This window comes from Pelmatolapia mariae, linkage group LG14 (genome assembly GCF_036321145.2).
Source record: "Pelmatolapia mariae isolate MD_Pm_ZW linkage group LG14, Pm_UMD_F_2, whole genome shotgun sequence".
Taxonomy (NCBI): domain Eukaryota; kingdom Metazoa; phylum Chordata; class Actinopteri; order Cichliformes; family Cichlidae; genus Pelmatolapia; species Pelmatolapia mariae.
Window position 1 is genome coordinate 11,322,686 of NC_086239.1, and position 26,729 is coordinate 11,349,414.

At 41.0% G+C, this 26,729-nt stretch overlaps 2 protein-coding genes across 4 annotated transcripts; one reads left to right on the forward strand and one right to left on the reverse strand.

The window, feature by feature from the left end:
• Positions 1 to 489: 489 nt before the first annotated feature.
• blmh (bleomycin hydrolase) lies at positions 490 to 22,138 on the reverse strand. Its single transcript, XM_063494128.1, has 13 exons — positions 22,054 to 22,138; positions 21,435 to 21,581; positions 19,171 to 19,368; positions 17,074 to 17,183; positions 16,240 to 16,381; positions 16,005 to 16,093; positions 15,793 to 15,885; positions 8,946 to 9,101; positions 8,680 to 8,838; positions 8,519 to 8,586; positions 7,628 to 7,745; positions 7,278 to 7,344; positions 490 to 797 (listed from the first exon to the last, which is right to left on the reverse strand). The coding sequence occupies exons 2-13, from the start codon at positions 21,442 to 21,444 to the stop codon at positions 649 to 651; spliced, it is 1,359 nt and encodes a 452-aa protein (XP_063350198.1). The 5' UTR covers positions 21,445 to 21,581; positions 22,054 to 22,138; the 3' UTR covers positions 490 to 648.
• Positions 22,139 to 23,089: 951 nt separating this feature from the next.
• On the forward strand, positions 23,090 to 26,700 carry si:dkey-52l18.4 (uncharacterized protein LOC560708 homolog). 3 transcript variants are annotated; one of them, XR_010095513.1, is made up of 6 exons: positions 23,090 to 23,348; positions 23,844 to 24,185; positions 24,281 to 24,526; positions 24,624 to 24,652; positions 24,759 to 26,305; positions 26,400 to 26,700. XR_010095513.1 is itself a non-coding variant. In XM_063493524.1 (5 exons), exons 1-5 carry the CDS (start codon positions 23,297 to 23,299, stop codon positions 24,864 to 24,866), a joined length of 777 nt encoding a protein of 258 aa, XP_063349594.1. In that variant the 5' UTR covers positions 23,090 to 23,296; the 3' UTR covers positions 24,867 to 26,700. The 3 variants fall into 3 exon arrangements, 2 of the variants coding, with proteins under 2 accessions (XP_063349594.1, XP_063349596.1); XM_063493524.1 differs by having other exon boundaries at positions 24,759 to 26,700; XM_063493526.1 differs by having other exon boundaries at positions 24,293 to 24,526; positions 24,759 to 26,700.
• The last annotated feature ends 29 nt before the right edge of the window (positions 26,701 to 26,729 follow it).

The following is a 26,729-nucleotide window of genomic DNA, read 5'->3' on the forward strand; positions in this document are numbered from 1 at the left end:
GGTTATCAGTTAATTTTCTGTCCCTTAAAAAAAATAAAAATAAAAAATAGGGAACTTCGCATCAAGTTGGCTGTACTTCTCAAAGGGTTAATACAACATTTTTGTTCAGTCTCTCAAACTTCAACTGCATCTGAAAACTGCGCCGCTGTCCAACAAAAATCTGGACTGCTGTTTGCTATTCAGGGGCTGGTTTACACTGTGCTGATTGCAGGGACGGGAGGTTATGATATGATTGCGTTACTAGTGTGTTACTTCCAGCACTTAACTATGAACTGCTGTTTTTTCCTGGTGAAACACATGCACACAAAAGTGGAATACATAAACTTCAATTAAAAACATTCAAACAACTTAACGGCCTTGTACAATATTTGTCAGCAGCTAATCAACTAATAAAGTCCAGAGCTGAGATTGCAGATACATGCAGTGTCTAAGCAACAGAATAAACCTCCAGCAGTCTGAGAAAGAAAAATAGACAAAAGACAAAGGCAGTCTGGTAAAAAAAGAAAACAAAATCTTTATTATTTTTTCTAGAAGTACAGGCCGTTTTGGAAGGAGGTGTTGAGGAAATGTTGGAGAGGTAAAAGCAGCTGAGGAATAGGGCGGAGTCAAATTGACCAGAGGGTGGGGCTAAAACCTAGATTTCTCTAGCTATGCCAGGGATCCCATCGGGTCCCAGGCAGGAAGTACGATGGGATCCTGTTGCATCACTTCCAGGACATCACCGGTCAGGAACCTCTTGTCTACCACCACCTCGTAAACATACTCAGAGAACCAGTCATCCGTCATTATCAGGTAGCCTACAGAGACAGAGGGAGACAAGAAGACATCAGGTCAGCTGCTTGGATTCTCCTTGTGATTCAAGTACTCAGCAGAAGACTGACTCTTTTCAATAAATTACCAAAACAAGGAACAAATCTCAGTCAGGTTCTGGTCAAGAATGAGATAAATATGATAGGTAAAGTTAAACCCTAGATCTAAAAAATTTTCACATAGAAAAAGGTTTTAACTGTTTAAAATGGCAAAATTGTCTGTGAAACCAGACAACGAGAGTCACAGCACTCAAACTTCAGGTTTGAAATTCACTAGAAGGTTTGCACATTTTGTGGTAGAAACAGGTGCCTGAAAAGCAACAAACAAACAAAACAAACAAACAAAAACCCACACACATAATGTATTTTAGAAAACCAAAATATCTCAACACAAGCATGAAAACACATCTCAGGACTGATTTTGATCACTGGCATGAATCCCGTCTAGGTTTTTAAATATAGAAGTGAGGCCTATCGATTATGGTCATCGTTATTAAGATGCTATGCAATTCTTTAAAATCAGTTTTCTTTGAAATCTAGATTGGGTTTTTTTTTAAAGCATAAAAATGGCAAAGATGTACAACTGCTTCCCATTATTGTCTATCGTCTCTTATACATTTGATGATGAGATCATTTCCACAGTTAAATTAACAATTTTGTCGTCCACTAAAGAATCTTCAGTCCTGAGTCCAGTCCCATGTTGAAACATTTATCTTTCAGTATATCTATTTAATAGAAAATGAAGAATTTGGCCAAAATGCAAACAATGAAAAATGTGGGTTTTTTTTTTATAAAGGAATATCGTAAAAATAATAGGCCAACTCGTGCGTAGTAGAATGTTCCTTCAGCTCTTGTGTTTAACACTGAAGGCGACGGCTGAACACATCAGAAAGCTTTACAATGGCACGTTCATCCAGCTCCCAACATCTGTCAATAGCAGCAGCAGCTACACCCAGACCGAGCTGGATAAGAAGCCTACTCTCTCATTGAAATGGAAAACTTACATGATAATGGAAATTGTTTAGCAGAACTCAGGAAATGAGGCCAGTTAGCATTATTTATCAACATCTCTTGTGCCAATATCACAATCTGATATAGACCTTTTTTTTAAAGATTTTTATGAATATGGGGAAAACACCATGAGGTTTTAGTATAAGGTAGCTGCTGTAAAATTCTTCAAATACTAGCTTTTTTTTGGGTCCACTTATTTCCAAATAATTCTCACAGGTAGACAGCACTACAGACTCATACAAAGTGGCTTATTTTATTAATCTAGCGATAATGCGGTTATGCTTCTTTCATTGTAAGGGGAGGAGTAGAGAGGAAGAAGAATTCAACAGAATGGTCCAGCACACTTTGTTGATGCATGCATGTTTGAAATCCTGCTAAGTGCTCTTTAGTTTTAAACTATTGTTCAACAGGCAAAAGAGCTTTTTGCAGACACGAAGGACCCCCGCCCGTTATAGTTCACACTATCCCACCCTTCAGTACGGCATGCATTCAGCACTTTAGCTATCAGCTCTGCATGCACACCCTGATAAAACCAAACAATGTCTGCTTCCCTCTCCCTGTGTCCCTGTGTGCAGCCGTACAAGGTCAACATGAATGAGTTCAGATTCCTGTGAGTTTACCTTGAGCTTACACTGAAAGGATGCTGGAATAACCTGATCACTTTCTGGATGAGAATCTAGCCCCATACTGAAACGATTAATTAAAATCAAAGATGTCTGTGTGCGTCTTCCGCATAAATAAAAGAGGCTAGAAGCTCGGTGAAACCAGAGCAGCTCAGACCTAGTGCTGAACTGGCCCATATGGGAAGCTGGATTAGAACTGGAAACACTGAATTCAAAGTTCATTTACTTTTCTTTCCCCCCCTTCTTCATACCACCTTTTTGCTCCAGCTCTTCCTCCCCCCCCCCCACCCTTTCTCGTGTGTTCGGAATTGAGCAAACAAGTGCGTCCCTCCAACTGTCAAGTTGACTTATCAAAGACGTCAGGGTAACCGCAAGAACGTGCACAGTTCAAAACAATGTATTGGGATGGCGTGTGTGCTGTGTATCCGTGTTCTTCCAAGTACGCAAATCTCACATGGCATACTGCCTGGTTCTCACTGCAGTAACCATGTGTGTATTGATGTGAGCTTCCTGGAACCCGCGTGTTGGGTGGCATAGTGTGTGTGTGAATGTTGGGTGTTATTTGTTTTTTGGGATCGGCTGAGTGTCCTGTCTCAGACCAGATGGGTGTAGTGTAAGCGAGCCACCTATTCAGCTATTCTGAACAAAGGACGCAATCTGGCCCAGAGGATCTGTGATTTTAATCCATATTGCAAAAAAGAAAAGGTGATGTGACAATGATTTAGACATTTGAAAATAGCCATTTTTATCCCGTTTTGCAAAATCTAACTACTGAAATAACTTTAAACTGCAAAATGCCTAAAAGCATGACTAACACTATATACATCGTGTATTTGCTTTAATTTCATGGTTTATTTTTTTTTTTTTAAAAACAAAACAAACAGCTAGCTGTTTTCCTTATCAGCATGACTAATGCTCCATTTTACAACTTTTTAAACCCTACGATCACAAATACCACTTTCTACACTGAAGATAACATGTTGCACTTAAATGTAAGACAACACCACTCACATGGCAGTGTGTCTGATTTAAAAAAAAAAAAAAAGACAAAACAATCTTGTTAGTTAGCCAACAGAGCCATTTACCTACTATGGTTGTGAATGGCTGAAAATTGGCCATCCACTAGGTAGCCAAGGTGGTCACCACAGACCTTTTAACCTGACACAGTGGGTAAACACTTGTTACTTATTAGATTAATAATGATGTGAACGTCTGCCAGTGCCATTTACAACACTTAAAATAGCTGCTGTAGAAAAACCTACTTGAGGGTCACAAATGTACAGCCTTCTACACTCGACTTTCTGACCATCACGAGTTCACCACCTGAGTAACCACACTGCAGCTGTACCCATATTACTTGTAGCCGTACAAGCCACGACGGCACAGCCTGCAACGACCGACCATTCAGTACTGTCGTTTCTTCCGATGCGTCTTTCTATGGGTCAACTCAAAAGAGAGAAACTTTGGTGGTGAAATTGCAGAGCAGTGAACAAGTATAAATGTGTGCAGTGGAGTCAGCCACTTGTGTAGACTCAACAAGGTCATTTCAGCTTCTGTAGTTTTGCAGCATAAATTAATGATCAAGTGGAAGAGAATAAATGGATCAGTGGATATTAAAATTATATTTATTTGTTTATTTATTTAAACACTTGGGCTCTTTCATAGCAGTTTTATAAATTTAAAAATGTTAGTTTCCTTTACAGGACTAAAGAACAGATAACCGTTTGGGTGAAAATAACAAATCTACAGAATCCTTAAACCCATATTAAACTCTCAGCGATTGGGGCCAAATATTACTCTTAAACGGTGTAAAAAGTTCGAGTTGTAAAGTGAGCAGAGTCATAACAACGTCTGTTTGAAGGATTAAAGATGGAGGAAACGGAAAGTTAAAACTCTCCTGAGAGATCCTTTTATGGTTAGAAGAAATATTAAAAGACTAAAGGGAGACATCAAGTCTTTGGAAATCTTACAAGCACTTTCTTTCTTGGCTTCCTTCTTTTGCTCACTATTCTTTAATTTCTTCAGTTCTTTGTCATTTTCCCCAAATTGCCTCCACATCTACTTCCCTTCTTTTCTCCCCTCAGCTTTTGTCAAACAAACAAAGCCTCCAGATTCCCCAGTGAACTCCACTTCTCAGACTTTTCTTCTCAAAAGAAAAACTTTATTAATTTGGCTGTGGAGGGGCTGGAGGCCCTGGCCTTCCCCCATCTGCTGGTGTTTATGGAATAAGATATGCATGAAAAACACTTCATTTGACTGAGGGGTTTTCACATATTTTCTCAACAGTCACTAAGGTTTGTGGGTTCAAGCAAATATTGAGAGTAAGTGTGCGTCTCGTTATGTGTACATCTTGTACTGTATGTCTCTGTGTGTGTGTCACGAGATGATCCACCACTGACCTTAAATACTCTCCCATCATTTGGAGTGGAAGCCCAAGCTCAGTAACAGGGCGGTAAGGCAGAGAAGATCAGAGGAAGATTAGGAAAATGAATAAATAAATAAAATAGTGGGCATAGCAACAGTCATCTGGGGCAGTGGTGTGGAGGACCTGTTGTGTTGGGAGGGCTGTTGCATAAAGGAAGCCAAACCTACTTAATCACAGACACCCTACAGTTTTCCATGATGCCTCAAAATGCTTTATTGGTATTTTGACCAAGACTGACTCAGGTTATCAAAATTAAATCTAATATGTGGTTTAAAAATAAAACAAAAAACAACTAGACCACTAAAAAATAAACCGTGGTTCAAAAGTTGAAATTCTTTGTACGCTTCTGGTGTGTTAGACAATCAAAAGGTCTCCATGTCAACAGCTGAGGACCAAAACACACTTTGAAACATTTCAGACCTTAGCTTCTGCTATGTGTCTCTCTATTTTTAACGTTTACCTTCAGCTCTAATAACTTTATAAAGCACATTAAAATGTGCTTTATAATCACATGTGCTGGTATGGATATTTCATCCCATTTCCAATTGGATGCTTAACTGCTGGGCCTGTATTCAATTCACACTGATAGGATAATTTAAGGCAGGTGGCACGGTGGTTAGCACTGTTGCCTCACAGCAAGAAAGTCCTGAGTTCAATTCCACCACTAGGCTAGGGTCTTTCTGTGTGGAGTTTGCATGTTCTCCCCATGTTTTGCATGGGCACTCTGGCTTCCTCACACAGTCCAAAGACATGCAGTTAGTGGGGTTATGTTAACTGGTAACTAAATTGGCCCACGGAGACTTTCTAACGCATTTTAGTCATGTGATGCAGTCATGTGACCAATTAAACAAAGATAGCGGAGGGCATTATACAGCAGTTGTTTTGTTTGCTCTCAATTTTGACAGCCCTATTAAAGATTAATATCAGTTTGTACAAGCTTCAGATAGCTTTTCTTCAAATTATTTAATTCTCCCTCGCTTTTGCAACTTTGTACTTTTGTGTTACTCGCAGCAACAACTCCACCTCATTGTTAGTCCATTTAAAAAACTCAGTGAGTTTCCTCGACCTTTTGCCGCGACGTTTCAACGAGCCGGAAAGTAAATAAACAGCAGATAGAAATGAGGCAGGTCAAATCTTCTTGCGTTTCACGCATGCGCAGTACTGGAACGCAAGTGTTTTCAGCCGTTTCAATGTTGACGCACAACTCTGTGAAAACAACTGAAAATGCTAGCGTGGACGCGGAGCATTTTCAGACGAAAACGCTGTTTTCAAATCTGTCCGGGCTAGTGTGGACGTAGTCTGTGTCTATCTGGTATCCCTGCAACAGACTGGCAACCTGTCCAGGGTGTACCCTGCCTCTCACCCTCTGACAGCTGGGATAGGTCACAGCCCCCCTAAGACTAATGGACATTAGTTATACATGGCACTGTATATTAAAATGCATTAAAATCAGCTAATTAATTAATAGATTAGTGTTGTTGAATGAACTGTTGTTCTGAATATCCAACCATCTTAACTTAAAAACACTGTGTCATACATCACTCTAGTTTTTCAGTCAAACTTCAACTCTCATGCATGCAGTACCTCAAATAGCCAGTTGAGTCAGTTTCCACAGACACACATGTAAAAGGCCCATTTATTAATGAAATTAATGAACTGGACCTCTCAAACATGTTTCTGGTATTGCTGGCTTTTGGAGATTTATGTAAAAAAAAATTATCTGACAGATAAGTCAGCCTGCTGGATGTTTGAGTATAGTAAGTCTGTCCAAGAAGACTGTTCTCCACATTTGGCGAGTCAAATTCTGTTTTATTTATGCGTATATTTATTAGTAGATACTGAGACAATAATGAGAAAGTTCCTATGTTTGGGAAATTACTATTTTTGATATCTGTGCCTGAAAAGTACGCATACAGTCAAGCTAGCTTTAGCTGACAGTTTGGCCCCTAAATATTCAGTGCTGACCAACAAAGGGCCTGGCATTCCTGACTCGAGTCCAGAAAGAAAGATATAACTGTTGCCTGTGAGCTGTGTTGCTTTATCCAACATTCCTTATTTCCTCTGCTATAACCTGCCCTGCAGAAGTGCAGATATTTGCACACAATTATGAGACAGAAGCCAATAGCAGAAATTCCTTTTTTGAATAAACATGCATAATCTGTATCAAACTTAAGCTCTGTAAATTTCATAACTCTTATTATTTTTATTTTTTTAAATAAAGGCCCCCTGCGTTTCTGTTGTGGTGAGGAGGAACTTAACCAATTACAAGTTCAAGACCCTGTTTTTAATTTAAGGAACACAAACAGGAAGATTACAGTTTAATCACCCGACCAGAGGCTGACAGCCGATAACCAGCGTCACATTAAAGAAATCAGGCTTCTGCTCTGCAGCAAGAGGGTTTTGTGTTACCTTTGTTGCCACGGTCATCACCCCAGGAGTTTTCCACCCTCCACTTTTCATAGCCTTCTTTTCCATCCTGAGAGACAGAAGGAGAACAAGAGACAATGGGAGATAACAGTGAGACAAGAGGAAAGAAAGTGTCCTGACAGCTGGGGTTACTTAAAAAGGGGGGAAATTGACAGCACTACAAAAAACTGCAGCGGATTAAAGCAGTGTAAACACACGGCAAGACTTTCATACAATAAACCTTGGGAAATTCTGAGTGTGTATTCTCGCTGGACAGTTTGTATAAGTACTGCATGTATACATGAGTGTACCAAACAGTCACATACCTGTACTGCATGATTGTGTGAGCGTACCTTGTCTGTGACAGCAGTGAGAATCATTGCATGGGTCATGAGAGAGTCGCCATATATCAGTCTCTCTGCCTTTGAAAGGTTCTTCACTGAAACCCCAAACACAAGCTCATGGTTGAACCTGTATGAAATGCACAAAATCATGTGATAACTCCAGCTCCTCTACACACTTATGACAAGAAATGGTTTAATGCATTTGTGATTTGTCATGTTCTAACAATAATAAAATCTGTTTCTGACAGGAACAGTGGGAAGAGATGTAATGACCATAAAAAGCCAAAAAACACGCTGCCTTCATAAGCTGGGATTTTGCAGCTAAAAAGGCAGCCCGCTGTTTCATTTCCACCTGGAGCATGTCTGTCTAGAAATGAGGCCACATTAAGCCTCAGCCTCATTCCAGTTATAATGTACTGTTACAAGAAGAGATCTGTGTGAAAGATGAGCTTCAGTGCAGATGAAACCAGACATTCGGCACCATGCTGGTTTGGTTCAGCGGGCAAATTTAAGCCTGGCGCCAGCAACTCAGACACAGATGCTGCTGCTGCTGCACCTGAAGGGCAAAGATGGGCACTTTTCCTGCGTGGGGAGACGGACACCTCAAAGAGGCAGATGTTGTCTGGTCCGGTCAAATGAAGATGTGGCACAGATAAAAAAGCTCCCTTTGTTGTTAAGGCTTTTTAAAGATACCTTTACCACAGTCAAGTGAACAAAACAGATTTTGTTTGCCGTAGACACTCCCGCTGTTCCTCTAATCCTTTAAGTGTAAGAGAAGGGAGAAAAATCCAGTTTCTTTGTTTGGTATGCCAAAGTTTATCTTAAGATAAAGGACTACTTCAACACTTGTTGGAGACTTGTTCATATACTGTACACTGGACATCCTTCAGTTATACTCACACATTCATGTCATTAATGCCCAGCTTGCTGTGGAAATGTTTCCCAACGTCACAACCGAACCACACAGCCTAAGATGGGTGGAAAGAAAAAAAACCAAAACAATAATCACAGTTGTGCACACACATCTGTGCCTGGAGTTGTGCCCACTTGTGCCAACGTACCTCTCCATCCTTTATGGACTCAGCTGCAGCTTTTTTCAGTAGCTGGATGGGCTGGTTGTTGTACAGAGTGCTGCGACCACCAACCATGTTACCCAAGAACTCGACACTGTATAGCTTTCCATAAGGATTCTGGGGTCGAGGGTCATTTACAAGGCAGACCTGGCGATAGAGGAAATAACCACACAAGATCAGAGTTTCTACAGCTACACAAAGACCACAGAAACCTACAGGCTCTCCATCTGTGGTGTCCAAGGGGGGTCACTTACTTTGTCCTGAATGTTGTATAGGGGTTTCACATGCTTCCTGTAGAACTCCTGAGGAGTGAGCGGTCCCATGCGATTGAAGTTCTTATCCTTGTCCCTGTACTCCCAACAGATGGTCTCAGGAGGGCTGCCTAGACAAACACTGGCCACTCGGAAAACCTGCACAGCACAAAGACAGTTTAGATAAAGGTTTGGCTTTAAAGTCTATTTAGCATTTGTAGGCAGTTTAAAGCAAACATGGCACATTTCAGCAAACTCTACATTTTAATAAGGCAAGCAGAGATTCCTACCAATTCACCTCAACTACAGAGACGGAGGGAGCCACCGCTTTCACTTGAGCCTGTATATTCAATATTCCTAATTTGCAAACATCTGTTGTCCATCCCTGCATACCCTTGATGAGTACCAAGACCTCTTCCAATTATCCCTGCATTTTCCCACTGCTGCGCTTCCATTCTTTTCCACTTGCAGCACACACCCCTTTGCCCTTCCGCCATGTGCGTCTTCCTTCAGTGCAGAAGTTCAGAGTGAGTTCTTGTGGGCTAAATCAGGTTGTTTGGACTGGGCCGTCTGTCAATCTGGCCCTCCTAACCCCTGATATAGCTATCTCTGGAATTTCCCCCTTAAGCTTTTCAATACTCCCATCCTCTGTTCTTTTCCCAAGACTGAGCACATACTTTTCCTATGAAATATGATTAATAAGGGACTGAGAAATTAATCATTGTATCGAGACCATTATTCGCCGTAGATAAAAAGAGGGCCACTAGACAGTGACACATTGCCTTGGCAATGTATCGCTTCAGTGTGTGTGTTAAAGGACTAAAGGAAACCTAGCTCCTGTGGCAGCGCTTTCCTGACCTTTACACACATTTTAAATATCCCATTATATAAAGTAGAATGTAGGAGCCCCACTCCAGAAATGCTCACATAGTGGAAAAAAGGCATAAATTCAGGCCAGTCTTAAACAAACAAACCAATCCCCTCTTTGTTACAAAAATGCGTAAAGTCACAAAAATACAGACGCACACAAAAATACACACTTGCGCTGAGTCAACAAAAGCATCTGCTTAAGCTCCCCACACCTCCGAACTACTTTGTTCCCAATTCAGCCACTTTATTTAGACTGCTCTGTGGGCAGGAGGACACACCAGGGTGTCCATCCACTCGCTAGGTCTTAAAAAACACCCGCCGGGCTCCACTCCCTTTTCCTCCAGTTCCTGCATTTAATCTCTCCTGGCAAATTAAAACATTTCCACTTGCTTTACAATTTTCTTCTTTCCGATGCCCTGACACATACAGCAAGTGTCGCCCTTAACACCAGCCTTGTACATTCTCATCAGACCTGGCAATGTAAGTAAAGCGACTGTGAGGAGAGGAGACCTTAGTCAAGAGAATAAACAGCGACAATGACATCAGAACAGGATCAATATAGAAACACCTGCTGCCTCAGTGACTGACATGCATGAGTGATGGGGAAAGAGGGACAGGTGGTGGGGGGGGGGATACAGAATAGCAAGTTTGCAAAATATTGGGCTCTCTCTTTCACATCTCAATGTAATGTGTCTGATTTGATAATGTCACAGAGTAGGTTTGAAATTAATTTGCTCAACTCCAAGTTGCAAGCTTTTTCTAATTTGATTCTCAGAAACCACTTCAGTGAGTTAAACTGTCTAAAGATTTGTAAATTCCTATTTTGAGACAGTTTACAATGACCCGAGCCAAAGCCCCTCGATTCTTTCCTTAAACCCAACATGCGTTGTTCATAAAAATCTGCAGAGCTCGATCTGTGTTTAGATTCTAACTTCAACAGCCATGTCATTCATATCTTAATATTCTAAACATCTGAACTGTTAACAGGTTTCAGGAACCAGCTGTTGTAAGTGATTATGATGGAGTTTGTCAACATGCGGCTTTCTTTTCAGCTCATCAGTCTCTAGTGGAAGACCCACCTCAGGTCTGTCTCCATTCTGTGACATAGTGAGTTTGCATGTCTTGGTACAAACAATGAGCTGAATGCACGCTATTGGGGCTAACCCTGGCTAATGTTTGATAGCATCTGCGCTCCAGTGTTGAAGACGATGGCCCGAGTTGGCTCGACTCAGGATGCCAAGTAAAACGTACACAAAAGCTGAAAGAAGTGATTAAAAAGCAATTTTCACCTTTAATATCATTGCAATTTAAGAATAATTCACCAAAGTTGGTACATAAACCACACCTTATTGACGGTAAAAATTAATTTAGCCGTCAATACTTGTAAAACTAAAATCTTCCACATTTGTAACATGCTATAGCAACAGATTTAACCTGCAATCCTTGTTTCTGCTTTAAAAACTGAGTGGTTTCTGTCATATCAGGCCTGGTTTCAGCCAGATGCACACTCAGCCAAAATGACTGAGTGTGCATCAGAAATTAGTGAGGGTGATCAGCTTTACTGGTGCTAACCCGTAAAGTATTCAAATGGTCACTGAATTGAAACCATGTCTTTATGGATATACATTTACACCTAAGTGTCAAAACTCTTCGTTAAGAATACAGAGGAGGGCATCAAAAGTCATCTTTATGCAGGAAAGGGTTAAAACATACATTGAAAATGTTCTTGGATTGGCACAATTTGCCGAATTGAGGAAAACCATGCACCTCGTTGCTACTCTGAGATAAATTTATAACCATTGTCTAGAAGCTGGACTTGTGAGTGTAAGCAAATGACACCATGCAAACAGTTTGGATAAAAATGAGTGAGGTTTTGATTAAACTTCCATGTTTTGTAAATATGCAACACATGTGGGCATTGTTAAATTCCTGCAATTGTGCATGAAAAAAAAAATTCAAGAAATGTGGGTGGACAACTCTAAAGTGGCTATTCTGAGGCTGCAATGACTGCAGCCGGTAACAAAGACATGTAGGAACCCACCCACATCGAACAACAAATCAACTGAGCCAACAGCCTGCAGCGCAGGGCGTGTGAGCTGTGGTAAGAGGGTTCCTCTGCGAGTTGATGGCTGTCTTGTAAATTAGACTTGTCTTAAGAATCACTCTCTCTGTATTCAGAGCCAAGAGCAGAGCCGCACATGGTGTTTCTGATTCCATGACGCAATGGAGCATGGAAAGGGTACGGTGGTGGCGTGAGGAATACCATCTGTGTATGTTTCATGTGTGTGAAGTGCTGCATGTGCATGTATAGTTTCCAGCGATTGTGCCTTTGTACTGTCTACTTGTCCACACAATTGACAGAAGAGAAACCCCGATGCACATCTGAGAGAGCATGAAAGAAGAAGGCTGCCTCAACAACGCTTGTATGGACACAGGAATCCTAGCAACAATAACGACAAACTGTCAGCGCACAGCGGCGATTTGAACGCCGTTTCTGCAGGTGCATTATGAAGTGGGTTAAGCCTCTTTTGCCAGGGTTCTTAGATAAATGTTATGTGGTTTGAGTCAATGTGCCTGAGCAGTGTTAACACACACAAAAAAGACTTGATTCTTCACACGCAAAGAGATTCATTCAAATCAAGCACACCCCAGGTACAGTAAGTGGAAGCAGAAGCAGCGACCCAGTGTTTCTGTCAGGGGACTGTGTGTGGGGCTTGGTGATGAAGACCAGGGCACAATTGCAGCTGCCACGTATGGCGGGTGGACAGCATCACTTCCACATGCACCCAAGTAGGACTGGCATGGCACTTTAATCCTGAGAAACACGTGTGCACACATGGATGCAAATGCACATGAGCATGCAGAGCTAACACTGTGTTTCCAGACAGAAGTCTGGAGGTACACAGGGTTCTTGTGTCCACAAACACTGTTTTGGTTCTAAACGAGATGAAATAAACAGTGAATTTTTAATCTTAAACACAGGTTTCTTAAAACCTGCCTGTTCTGCATGAACTTGGGCTCACGATTGGCATTGGATGGTGGTATTGTGAACTGGCTGCAAAGCCTCTGGTAAAATGTCCGTCATCGAAAGTTTGACATCTTGGTCCTAATTTACAGAGCTACTATTTAGGAATGTTGTTAAAGCTACAGCAACATGGGGGCGGGGCCAATCCCAGCTGTCACAAGGCAGAGGCAGGGTAGACCCTTGACAGGGCGCCAATCTGTCCCAGGGCTAATGGAGAATGGACTGTAGGACCAAGCCAGAGTACTCTGAGAGAACCCATGGACAACATGCCCTCATATCTACATACAGAAAGGCCTCAGCCAGGTGGCGGATACAAACCCAGGACCTTTCTGCGAGTGCTAACCCATGTGCTGACCCAATGACGTTCCAAGTTATAAATTAAAAAAGAAAGAAAAAGTAACAAATCTTAAGTGACTAATTGTTTAAACATAATCAATGAACTGGACACGTGGATGGATGGATGGATGGATATAAGAATCATTATACAATTTCTGCTGATAAGCAATAAATAAATAAAAAGACACCTCAACACTTCAAGGAAACCATCCAAACAAATGTCTGTTATGATGGTGAAAGCAAAACTCATTACTCATCTCAGCAAACCATGGAGAATACTTATGATCAAATACAGAAACTATGGTATAACCCCATTCACAGAATAAACAAAGTTTAAAGACATTTAACATTTATTCCCTTGTTGCATTTGCTGGGAGCATCCCATTATGAACTGTGATCAGAATAATTTGGTTCCATTTTGTAAAAAAAATAAAAATAAATGAGTGTGGTTCTTCACAAAACAAAACACTTCCAGGTGTACATACAAACATGCTGACAAACCTCTGTCCTCCCACCCAGTCCTCCATCTTTACTCTTGCACAGCATGTGTTTGTGGATGTACATGTCTTTGTGTTGATGGCTGGGCATCTACCGAGCGACTGTTTAAACAAGCAAACAGCCAGCAGCACAATACGACCTAACAGCTGACAACAAAAGCTGCTTAACCGGACCCAATTGTCTCAATGGAAGCTTGACTGATTGATCGATTGACCCACCCACATACACAAGAGCCGTGAATAAAGCTTCACGCCTACATAGTGCAACTTGCCCAGTGTTCAGAAAGCACACACGCAAGCACACTGTGTACCACATGTAGTCCCTTAAACACGTGTTACGCTCATGACGTGTTGCATGTGTTTGTTTACATGTGCCTGCACACCTTTCATTGTATTGTCTCTTTGAGGTAAACCAGCATCACTGTCCAGCATTAGACGTCGGACTGTTCCATAAACAAGATCACTATCAGCAACTTTGTCACATGAGAGGTAGTGTGCAGGTGAATGGACACAAACACAAAATGTAGGTCAAAACACTGTCTGCACATTAGAGAAAGTTATTAAAAAAAAAAAAAAAAAAAAGGCCCAAGATGCATTTACTGTCTTTACAAAAAGTCCAACGTGAATGAGCACTGTAAGAAACACAAAAGTTATCATGCATATGCAGACAAATGTTGGCATTTGTCTGGTTCTATTTAAGGGAAACCTGTCCTTAATCATTTATAAACAAGATGTTGTCAGTGTTATGAGCCTGAAGCCAACATAAATGCATTTGTTTTTGTTTACTTTTTTTTTTTTTTTTTAACATAGAGTATTGTGTTCTCCCTTTACCTTGTCTGCAAATGCATGTCTCTGCAACATGCACTGATGTTTAACTATAGCGCTGGGATATTATAAATGCATTTCTATAAAACCGATTATTTATCATTAGAATTTAAAAATCTCAAATTCTCCTATTGGACTTGGGAAATTTTGATACCTACATACTAGATGTCACAAACTGAAACTATAGCTTTGTAATAAGTTAAAAGTCGCTGACAACTTCATATAGAAATTGAACACATCACCTGCTAATGTTTAATCTAATATTAGTGTTCATAGACACACTGAATACATACAGCCTGCTTTGAGCATCTCTTCTGGCTAAACATTTCTCGCCTCAGTTATGTATTATTTGACAGCTCCCTCTTCTGGTAAAAGTGGAACAATGTTACAAGAGCTACATATTTTCCATTTGCTTTCAACACTTCTGTGTCTCTACAGGTCTAACTTCCTGTTTCTAAAACTACAACAGAACTACCAACTTCTGCTCTCTTTTACACACTTCTGCTTTTATTTCCACTGCTGCAGCCATCAAATCTGTCCACCTGTCACAACTCTGATCAATTAAAGATGAGAACCCCTCAAACCCATGTCTTTAAATCTGCTGATGAATGAAGCTTACATGTAATTAGTCTAGCCGGAAGGCAGACTAGACAGCAGTTTCAGTGCTAACAAATACTACTGTGTACAAGTTGACTTCTTGTCCAAATATTCATACCAGGCTTTATAAAATTGTAACAACCAGCACACAAAATCATCATGTTTCAACATCCCATGTGCTTAAAAAAACAAAACAAATCTGCCAGGACAATTATCAGGCAGATATCACCCCACATGCATGGATAAACTAGGATGAAAATGATCAATTAATAAGAAGAAATAACACTGAGTGAAAAGAAAAAATTAGAGCTGCGGACTGGAACCGGAGCTTACACACAACTCGTCAGTAAAAATGTACCTGAGAACTCACAATGGTTTTTCACACACTCTTCTATTGGTTAACCATTTGTATTTTTTATTTTTACCTGAAAAATAATTTTTGGAGGTAGTGGGGTAGCTGAGAGGGTATATGATGCTGCTACCTAGCAAAGAGCCTGGGCATTCAGCCAGGCGAACTCAGCCCTTAGAGTTCCTGAATTTTTGGGAAGTAGCACACTTTGAGCAGGGAACTGCTCTAGCGGTCCCACGCTTATTCAGAAGTTCCTTTGTTCAAACACAAACTGTGATCCTATAAAAGTTTGCAGTGCTCTGAGAAAAACACAAGCAAACAAAGAAACTGCACATGCGACTTCAATCTCACCTCCTCTATCATGCTGTCCATAGCGTCAGACAGTTCGGCTTTACTGGCATCGCTGGCCACCATGTTCCTCAGTCTTAGGCAGTATTCTCTCAGCTGCAACACATCATGAGGTAAACAGTCAGGACGGGCTCACTGGCATTATGGGACTTTAGCTGGACACATATGTGAGCTCCATTTATTTTGTTTGAACTGAAGGAAGTGTGCAAAAGTACCTTATGATTGAGGATGTCATTCATTCTGCGTGAGGCCTCTGAGCTGTGTGACTCTGGGAAGCATTTCTTTGGAATGACGCCATACTTCTCTGTAGACAGCGCAACATTAAAAAAATTAATTAAATAATAAAAATAACATTATTTTTAAGACCAGAGATTTTAAAACCAATGAAGCTCACTTTCTAGTATAAAATTAACTAGAATACACAGCCACTGTGCAATGATAAGAACTAACCAATGAGATTGACCAGCATGTCCCACTGCCCTCCATCATTTGTTGGATTGGAGAGAAGAAACTGGACCAGGCGTCCATCCACTGGCTCCTTCCTCTGTGCCGTCTCCACACAAGCTTGAAGGAAGTAGTAACAACGCTCGATCTGAGAGATAACAACAACAGAGACTGTCAAAGTAGACAGTCGACCACATGAGACTTGAAACAAAACCAAAGAAGAAGAAAAGAAAAGAAAAAAAGGTACCAGAGAGGCATCGTTCAGCTATCATTAGACTTATTACAATTTAAAGAGCTACTGTCATCAACTGTAATTTGTTAAAATTAGTTTTCATTTAAGTTAAAAATCTAATGCAATAGCTGATAACTTAAGGAGAGTTTTACTGTTTCTTTGTTTACGACTAATACCACAGTAGCTGAAGCTCGCATGTCTGGCACCTGCCACAAAGAAGGGGTGTGTTTATGATGGGCCTGCTAAAAATACACACAGTTTAAAAGAGAAAGATGACGGCATTTAAAAAAAAAAAAATCAGCAAGGCGTCACCGTGACGTTGGTCCGGGTGGAGCACTGACAACAACGCACAAAAGAGGGTTTTAGGTGGGACAATGACTGTATAGTAGAAAGGTGCAGCATAATAACACCACACCAGTGGCACATGCATGCACACGCAGTGTCCCAACTCCAAAACAACAAAAAACATCCATTTACCAGAATGTTACATCACCAAAATCTACAAAAATAATAATAATAATAATAATAATAATAATAATAATAATAATACTAAAGGAGTGAAAAAGCCCACAACCATAACCAATGTGTGGTGTTACTGTGTGTCTTACCTTGTCCCAGAAAAATAGATAGGACTGACTAAACTCAAACTCCTCTATGTTAAACTTTTTCATGAAGGGCAGTCGCATGACGTTGAGGCACGAGAAGATCCAACATCTCCCTAGTGATTAAGAGAAAACAGATTTAGAAATATGCAGGTTAGTAAAGGCTAACAGCAATATAAAGCCATCCTTGTGCGCTTGTGATGATAACAAGTATCACAAAAAACCTGAAAGACTAGAATCGCTTGTTTAATTAGATCCCTTCAATGAATAACAGGGCTGTAGTGGACCAGGATTTCTGCAGCTGAGACCGATTGGGTGGTTCATTAATTAATGATTGGGTGGAAATTTAAGGTTTTAAATTTGCTGAATGCTGAAATAAACGGGCAGCAATGGCTGTCAACAGGGGCTGATACATGAATTCATCTGTTTCTAAACAGCAGCCTTCTCTTTTAATGTGGCTGGCATGAATTGTCTTAGAGATGCCCCAAGTCTATCATTTCTTTCTTATTTAATCTATTTTTGAGGCAAGACTAACTTTGGTAGCCCACACCATCCCCACCAACACATGAGTCATTCCAGCTGGATCTCTCATGAAGGCTGTGAGGTGCTGAAATCCACATACTAGAACAAGATTTCGGTTTAAAGAAAACAACCCAAAGATGTGTCAGCTGACCTACCAGAGGTTAATGCCAAACTGCGCAAGTGAAACATGCTAAAAAGGGGAAAATAAACTCGTTATTTCAGTGAGAAAATATGTAAACACAATGCAAATTTTACATTTCGTGCAAAAACTATAAATGATGACAGAAGCTCTGAAAGAGGGAGTGTGGCATACTTTGCATACATCCAGAGAAACCACAGCAATGATTAATATACAGTATATATTCCACATTACATACAGTCCCTCTGACAATATAAGGAAATAAAAAGTAATGCTGCTTCCAGTCCAGCTAGGTGACAGGTCAAACCCCCTTCTTTCAGCTGCCCCCTTTAGAGGTTGCCATAGAAAATCTTTTTTCATCTGAGTAAATATCACAGATAATTGTGTCACAATACACCGATACCGTAAAGAATCAGCTGTAATGTTTTGACTATTACAGAATCACTGTATAATCACAGCATTATTATCATCATCGGCTACATATTACAGTCATATCTTGAGTTAAGACTGTGATTCCCACTCTTGGCAATAATTAATCAAATATCCAGCCATGTCTATTCATCGTTTGTGATGTACAACTGCAATCAAATTATATGTTAGGAAAATAAAGCGTTATTTGCTTCAGAAATGACATCATTAACCGGTGTGCACCAACTGTCAACGGTTTGAACTGTAAAATGTTGCTGTGAGGACAAATATACAACATTAGTAAATTCAGTGTGTTAAGCAGCTGTTTGGGTTGACTGACAGGTACAGCGGTACAGAATAATACACCCAAATGCAAATGTGGAAATAATCCACGTCCTTCTTGATATTAAAAATAAATACATGCAAAGAACTGTTTTAAGAAAAAGTTACCGCTAAATATTTTGCACATAGAAGTTTATTTATCACCATCAAACAAGGTGTAAACATTTTGAGCATCTGTGACTGGCGGCAGGTGCAAACATGACAATGAAAACTAAAAATGGGAATGATTTCTAAATGAAACAGACAATAAGTGGCACTCCGACACATAAAGAAGAGCATAAAGCATCAGGCGTCCCCTAGCTGATCATTGACTAGTTTTGGATAAATGGCACATGGGTGGCACAGGGGTGCCGTAGTTAGCACCTCATAACGCCCCCCATTTTTTGCTATGAGGACGAGGTCGTCCAGCAAACGCTCTAAAGCTTTCCAGGCCAATGAGTTCCTTAATGATACAAATCAAAACTGATTTCTGAACAACCCTAATTTCATAAATCAGTTTTGGCATCCACCTGGCACTGTGAAGGGCACGTGGCTGGAAACCTGAATCCTTTTGGACGATGGCCAGCACCCCCTGAAACATGGCATTTCAGGAACACCTTACCCAAGCCATTCAGCCCTGCTAATACAAACACTTTAAACATGCATCTTGTGCAGAGTACATGTGTATGTAACTGTATTACATCATGTCCTACCTGAGTTTTTCTGGTTGGTGATGGGCTTGCCCTCTGTGGGGATAGAGTGCTGGAAGATGTGCACAGTATCCTGTACAGTCTGCCGGTGAAGACAAACCTCCAACGGGTCGATGCAGGTTGACACATTCTGGGCCAGCAGATAACGCGGCTCAGACCGCATCCGCTTAACAAAGGTGGCTACCTTCTCTTGACTCAAACCTTTAGGAACAAGAAGTGGGAGACAGGGAGTGTGATGGTGAAGCGGAAAAAAATAAGAAGGGATGGAGAGGGAGGACAAATAAAGTTAGCACATTATAGAAAAGCTTACATGGCTAGACATTCAGACAGATTGTCTGCATCCAAAAGTGGAATTTCCTACTGTTCCAATTCCCATGACTCAACTGTGCGGTTTAAGCATGCACACTTCCCACTTAAGAGCTATCTTTTGAGTACTCACGCACTCAGATGTCAGAATGATGCCTCTAATACCAGATCGATAGTCATAAACTAAGAGCATATGCTTTATTGAACACCATAACCGCCTGGTACTTCACTTCTTTTTTCCACAGTCCACACAGAGATTACATTGGAATCTATAAAAGGTACCATATACGATTAAGATTAGCCCTCTGATAAGGAATATTCTGGGTACATGGAGAGGCAGTACCAGCAAAAGAGGACAAAAATGAAGAAAGCTTTGTAGTAGCACTACTACAAGTTGCCCCAGGGAGCTGAGGGCTGGTCAGAGCTGGCTGCTGGGATCACTCATCTGGCTCCATCTGTGAGAGGAACGCACTGGAAAGCCTGTCCAGTCCCACTGGATGGGGGTAAGAAGGGGTGTGCGCGTACACACACACAGAATCAAACTGGCACTAGTGTGTGTATGTGTGGTTTTTTTATTCCGTCAAATAATAGCATGGAGCAATTAAACATTGAGAGGGACATTGCCTAGTCATGCATGCTGCCTCGAGTTCAAACCTCTTGCTCAGCTGCATTCTGTTATTTTCTATCAACACAAAGCTCAAATGCACTGACCATCGCAGATTAGGACAGTGTCAAATCTCATTAGCTGCTGTGTTATCAAAAAAGAAAAATGGGAGAAAAAAAATGTAGAAGCCAGCCTAAGGCAAAGAGTATTCTGGGAGTGCGGCCTCAGTCATGTGTCAGCGCAACACGGTTTTCCTTAAGCCACAACAGCTAAAAGTTATGACATTGATCAGTATGGATAGATGAGGAGGACGTGTCAAAAGGTCAGCCTGTAATAGTAAAAGCCAGCAGCTTATTTAAATACAATATCTGATAGGAGTGTGTGCACGTGTGTGTGTGTGTGTGTGTGAAGAAACGGGAAAGACTCAGCCCAAATAAAGTTAGTTGGCCAGGCTTTTAGTCAACAACTGAGTGCATGAATGGTGAGGACAGAGATCACGGTGGCTTTCTATGGAGAGGGGCCAAGCACAGGCAGCCAGGGTGACTTGCAAATTTACACACCAGTGCTCTTACAGCTGGCTTTACATTAGCCAAGCACTTTATTATCACTTTATTATTACTGCTCCATAGAGCTGGAATACAGACTTTGAAAAAAGGAAACAGGCTTAGGAGGTGGTCATTGTTGCTATCAGCTTCACAATAAAAAAAAATGACAATATTGAAATTCTTAATGTTTTTAATTTGTTTAATTTCAACGTATTTTTTATTGGTAAATGTTGCTGTGTAAATCAGAGCAGCTGGCTACCACAGATCTTAGGTTCAAGTTCAAAGTCAACCTTTGCCCAGAAGCATATAAACAGTTGTAAAACAAAGTAGGGAGTATTCCTCGGCTGATTGGGGTGGTTATTGAGATCTACTGAAAAATAAATGAAACTACTCTCTTTTCTAGTAAAAAGCAGGGTTCCCCAAACAGAACTCTCACTTCCATGAATGGCCACGACTTTAAAGAGTCACTGTGGCATTTCCAAGACGAGCTAGCTACTCTCTGGCTAATAAATCCCGTTCCTGGAAAGAGTTCCTAACGCCTGAGCAGAGGAGCAAGATTAATGTATTTAAGATTGTGATGTTGGCACCGTGCTGACAACCCCATAACCCGTCGGGGGGGTGAACTGTCAACCTAGCTCACAGAGAGACGGACGGCATAAAGTCGTGCTAGCAGGCTGGCATGCTAACGCAGTGAATGCTAACTTTAGCACGGGTTAGCTCGGTCAGCTGTCATTCTCCTGCAACCAAAAGCAAGCTCCACTCATCCAGGCAGCCACAAACACTGAGAGGGGACACAGTGACATTTAACCTACCAGTTTCCATGTTGCCGAGAAGCTTGAGGAGCGTCAACTGTTGTCCAGGAAAGTCGCCGGCTCTTTGTTTATCTCACCGACAGTCTGTCAGTGTGACCACGGGGTGCGCTCGTTTATGGGCTCCTGGCTTAGTCTTAGACGTGGCGGCTGGGCGGGGTTTGAAGACAATGTAGACAACATTAGCTCATGAAGACGATTCACATACTTTGTAAGGGCACATGCCCTTTCCCTGCTCAGATTTACATCTCTACTGCACGTATTTTACTCTTTATTTATTCAAGAATATAAAATCTAACTTAGTTTGGTGTAGTTCTACTCAAAATTTAGCTTAAAATAAAAAGCTGTTATCTGTAACAAAGTAAGGAAATAAAACAAATATTTTTTACACTGTTTTCCTAATTAGTCAACATTTCCTGCTAGAAGCTTACAAATGAGTAATTGTTCAGTGTGAACACTTTTTGCCCATGTATGCAAATCATGTTACAGAGAAAGGGACAACATTAGATATGCTCAACTTTAGCCACCATTTTCAGCCTCTCTGGGTTTCTCAGCTAAATCGCATGAATAATAACATCAGCTGTAAAAGCAGGCTAAATTAAACTAAAGTAATAACACTTACTACTGGCGTCTGTAGTTTTTTTTAGTTTCTTTCCAAAAGGAAGCATCCTTCTCACTTCCTCTGTATTTCCTGCACAGCGCTGTGGAAGATAAACAAGCGCTCCCAAAAGTCAAAACTGAAAGAGTTACCGCATACGAAACGTCCGGTTTTCAAAATAAGATCACGTGCAGCGCTTTTTTAGCGACACAAACATCACATAGGACTTAGCAGGAAATGGGGACTCTATGTGCTTAAATCACTTACATGCGAGTATATTCCCTTCAAAGGTAACCAAAGCGTTTACTTTGAAGATTTGTTGTGCGCTGGGAATGGGCTTGCAGTTGTACTCCGAGTGGAAAATCCCTTCCTGCGCGTTAATAGTACAACAGAAACGTAATCGTAAAAAACTTTCCCCAGGCTATTTTCTGAAATAAAGAGAACACAAAGCACTTTCGCTATAGTAACAGCGGTAAGCTATGCAGCCAATGCAAGTGGGTCGTTCCTAATATTTGGTGCCATCTGAGTCCCCGTGACAGAATATAGTGTATTTGTGGAAAAGTATTTGTGGAAAATTTCTGCAAGCTTGTCTTACACTATTAACCTCCTTCTATCATATACAGCAATTATACGCTACCAAAATCGTTAATTTCTGTGAAATATTCAATGTTTTCTTTTTTAATAATTTATTTTTAGTAGGAGTAGTGCTTGTTTGGCTTCTGAAGTGGGAGATGCCAAAGTTTGAAAACCACCGAGCTAGTGAGCTATTCAGCTTCAGCTGTCAGAGATCTGTAAACTCCAAATAACCACATAATCAGCCATGTATGCCTTAATCAAGGTCTCTGGACTAAAATGTTAATCAAGACCTGCACAGAAATGAGAAGGAGAAGGATTTGCTGGTTTCTGTTCTCTTTTGTCTCTTCATGTTATAGTTCTTTGAAGCCGGCCCCTTTCCTGCAGGAAATTTTATATTCCTGTTCATGAGATCACTGCTTCCCGTATTTCAGTTTTGCGTGCGTGCTTGTGCCTGCATGTGTGGGTAAGTGTTCACTTCCTTCATCTCTGACCGGATAGGAACAACAGCAGGAGAAAGGAAATACAACATAATTACCGAGTAAAAGAAAGTGAAATACCGTGAGCCCACTCACTCGCTCCCTAAGATTTCCAGAAAGTGTGGCAGCATTTAAGAATCAGCCGTAAAATGTAAGCACAAACTCTCTTAGGGGAAGTGACAGAAACACCGTTAAACACATCCTTACAGTCAGACATGTATACCTATCTCCTCGGTGTCATCAGCTTCGTTTATGTCTTCCATGCTGGTAAGTGATCTCTTTTTGAAACTCTGACCAAAGTTCTCATTACATAAAGGAAAGTCTCTCTTCTTGCCTTAAGTTTTTTGGGTTTTTTTTTTTTTGTTAAAGCACTCGTGTGAACTCTCCATCTTCAGTATTCTATAATAAGATGCCATTTGCCATGTGTTTGCCTTAAAAGCTGTGGTCATGGCAAAGCGCACTGCGTGCGTCTAGTTCTTTGAAATGTTTGTTAAGCTCCGTGCCTTTTAAATGTGGCCGCCATATGCGTGTTTTATTCTGAATGACGTGTGTTTCACTGCATATGGAAATTAGCAGATGTACCAAGTTAAACAAAAACATGTGAGTTTGTGCGTGTGTGTGTTTATGTTCCCTGATTATTAATGCGTTTTAGTGGTTATAATCTAACCAGATTGGGACAAAGGAGCACCAAACTGCACGAGTTTCCTTGGCTACACATTCACGTTCCGCTACAGTGGCTTAAATCTAAATTCCTTCTTTTAGGTCTCTGTGCTGAAGAATGCCAACTTAGTATTTTGGCAAAACGCGAGATGGATTATGTGCCAGAAGGGGGCATCTTGTTATTGTCCTGTGTAGTTCAGCACTGTGGAAACAACTGGACCGCTGCCTGGATGTGGGAAAATTCAACATATGATTTTAGGAAGCCTGTGAAGGAAAGCGAGAGACACCATTTGACCAACAAGACAATTTCAGCCAGTCAGACAAAGCTATTCTTAAACATCCAGAGTGTCAACCAGTCGGATGAAGGTTCCTATGGATGCATGGTTGTTTGGGATACAGGTGTAAGTGAAAATGGACATCGCACACACGTGAACATTACCGCAGGTACAGAGAATGACATATAATGAAGTGCATCACAGTGCATCTGCATTTTTGCCAGCAGGTCTTACTGCTTGTCATGTATCCTCCTCATCATATAGCTCTCATCACAGGTCCCTCTCCAAGGAAACTCCTGCACAGGGTTTTGATCTGTGCTTGTGCATTACTCTGCCTTCCCATCATCCTGGAATTGGCTCGCTGTCTGAGCTCAGAGGTCAAACCACAGCCACTTCCTAGGGCACAGGTCATATATGAAGTTCCATACGCAACCCAACCAACCATCTTGGCTCCACGACCTCCACCTCGATGCCCGGTACCACAGAAATGCAAAACATCCCCTCCCAAAGGTATATCCTGTGTTTCCTTTTGTTAACCTTATGAGGCAATACTCAGAACGGGAATTTTTACCATGCTGTCTTTTCTTCTTTTTTTTGTTTTTTGCAGTTCCACCTAAAGTCAAGAGGAAGCCAGAAGTAAGTGAACATACTGTTTTGAAACAGTCCTTGAACATTGTGAACTCGCTGACAGGCTTGCATCTCCTAAACTGTGCCGCCCCCCTTACTTTTCACAATGTTACAGGTGATGTATGCAGTGATTTCACAAGGTGCACTGAAGCAGCAGGGAGCCACGAGACAGCCTGCCCAATCTGCAACTGTCTACTCATCCCTCAGATTTGACAACCACTAATGGAGTTATGCATTATTTTTATGAATTAAATCATAAAGTTATATAATTTTATATATATGTCTTTACGAAACACTGAACGTGGTAGCTGCCACTTCTTGTGTTTTGTTTTTGTTTTTTGCAAACTGCATCTTTGATACAAGCTTGATACTCTGCATTTTGTGAAAAGTCTTTAAAGTGACAGTTTACCACAGAATCAAACACAGGTTTTTCCCTCTGGCCCATATTTGCTATTTTTCCATCTAGATTTTTTTGGGGGGAGGGTGTGAGGTGCTAGTTACAGATGAATCTCCCTGCATTGAGCAGTTTCATGTAGGAACTACTCTTCCTGTCAAATTACAACCGCCAGCCACATCACCTGACCGAAACAAGCCAGCAGCTTCCTAGTAACACAGGACAGGAAGAGAGAGGGAAATGCCTGTGCTTATTATCTCCTACCATACTGTCATACTGAGCAGGAGCCTCTCACCACAGATGCAGCTTCCTTCTAAAAAACCAAAACACATGTATAGTCCTGTAAGAAGGTTTTCTCGGGACTCTGTGCAGTCCTACGAAAAACTAAGACCTTTGCTGCTTCCATAGGAATTAAAGGGGTAAGTAGCAGCCAGGTGCAGTTGATCAATAAAAAAAAAATAAAACAAAACAAAACAAACAAAAAAAAAAAAACGGCGCTGGCACGGCTGGCAGCCTTAACCCAATTTCCCTCGGGATGAATAAAGTATAATCAATCAATCAATCAATCAATCAAATGCATCTGATAAACTGATCACCAGGTGTGAACGCCTCTATGAGAGCCGAGGTTTGGGCAGTTTGGAGGTCTGGAGCATTCAGGTGTGTGTGAACACAATGAGGGAAGACATCAGCAATGTTCTTAAAGAAGCAATTGCTGCTGCTGGTAAGAACTACATAACAGAATCAGCGGGCTGGGTTAGATGTGGATAAAAACTAACAAAACAGATGAGCATGGCTTTTTTGGATGTTTTAAGACAAGAAAATGTATTCTCTCTAAAATGGGAAAGACCAAACACAGCATATCAGCACAAACACCTCATACTAGCTGTCAAGCACAGTGGTGGAGGGGTGATGTTTTTGGCTTGTTTTGCAGATACAGGACCTGGGAACCTTGGAGTCATTGAGTCAATCATTAACTCCCCTGAATACCAAGATATTGTAGAGTCAAATTTGAGGACATCTATGTGACAGCTAAAGTTGCGCTGCACCTGGGTCATGCAGCAAGACAATAATTCCAAGCAAAGCAGCAAATCTACAACAGAACAGCTGAGAAAGAGAAAAATTGATGTGTTGCAACGACCTGGTCAAAGTCCAGACCTCAACCCGACCGATATGCTGCGACGGGATCTTAAGAGAGCTGTGCATAAACAAACCTCAATGAACTGAAGCAACATTGTAAAGAAGAGCGGACACAATTCATCCACAAGGATGTAAGAGACTAAAAAATTTCAAATGTTCAAACTACAGCAGCTAAAGTTGATTTTGGAAGCTATTTAATAACAGTGTGGACTTACCTTTCCACAGGACTATAAAGTATGGGACTACTTTAGGTAGGAACCAGAAAAAGAGCCACTTTAAAAAAGGATCACTTTCATGTAATGTTACATATAATAAGGAGATATTGCATCGCCCAGCTGTACCACCCTGAGGCGCTACAGTGAGCAGACTCTGCTTTGTGAGACGATTTCACAGATCTTCTGGTTTGTATCGTTCTAAAATGTGACCACATTAACTGCTGTCAGAATAATGTGATGGTGCTGCAGTTTCAACAAAATGTGAAACGAACTTCACTCACATGTTCAAATATATTACACATTAAAGTATAGACAAGAAAAGCACCCGTGTGGAGAGATT

Coding starts and splice junctions, on each gene's coding strand:
- blmh (XM_063494128.1), bottom strand. Junction 15,886..16,004: donor ATGACATCCTCAATCATAAG/GTACTTTTGCAC, acceptor GATGTGTTGCAG/CTGAGAGAATACTGCCTAAG. Junction 8,587..8,679: donor AGTCCATAAAGGATGGAGAG/GTACGTTGGCAC, acceptor CACCCATCTTAG/GCTGTGTGGTTCGGTTGTGA.
- si:dkey-52l18.4 (XM_063493524.1), top strand. CDS start 23,297: ATGTATACCTATCTCCTCGGTGTCATCAGCTTCGTTTATGTCTTCCAT. Junction 24,186..24,280: donor ACACGTGAACATTACCGCAG/GTACAGAGAATG, acceptor CTCATCATATAG/CTCTCATCACAGGTCCCTCT. Junction 24,653..24,758: donor AAGTCAAGAGGAAGCCAGAA/GTAAGTGAACAT, acceptor ACAATGTTACAG/GTGATGTATGCAGTGATTTC.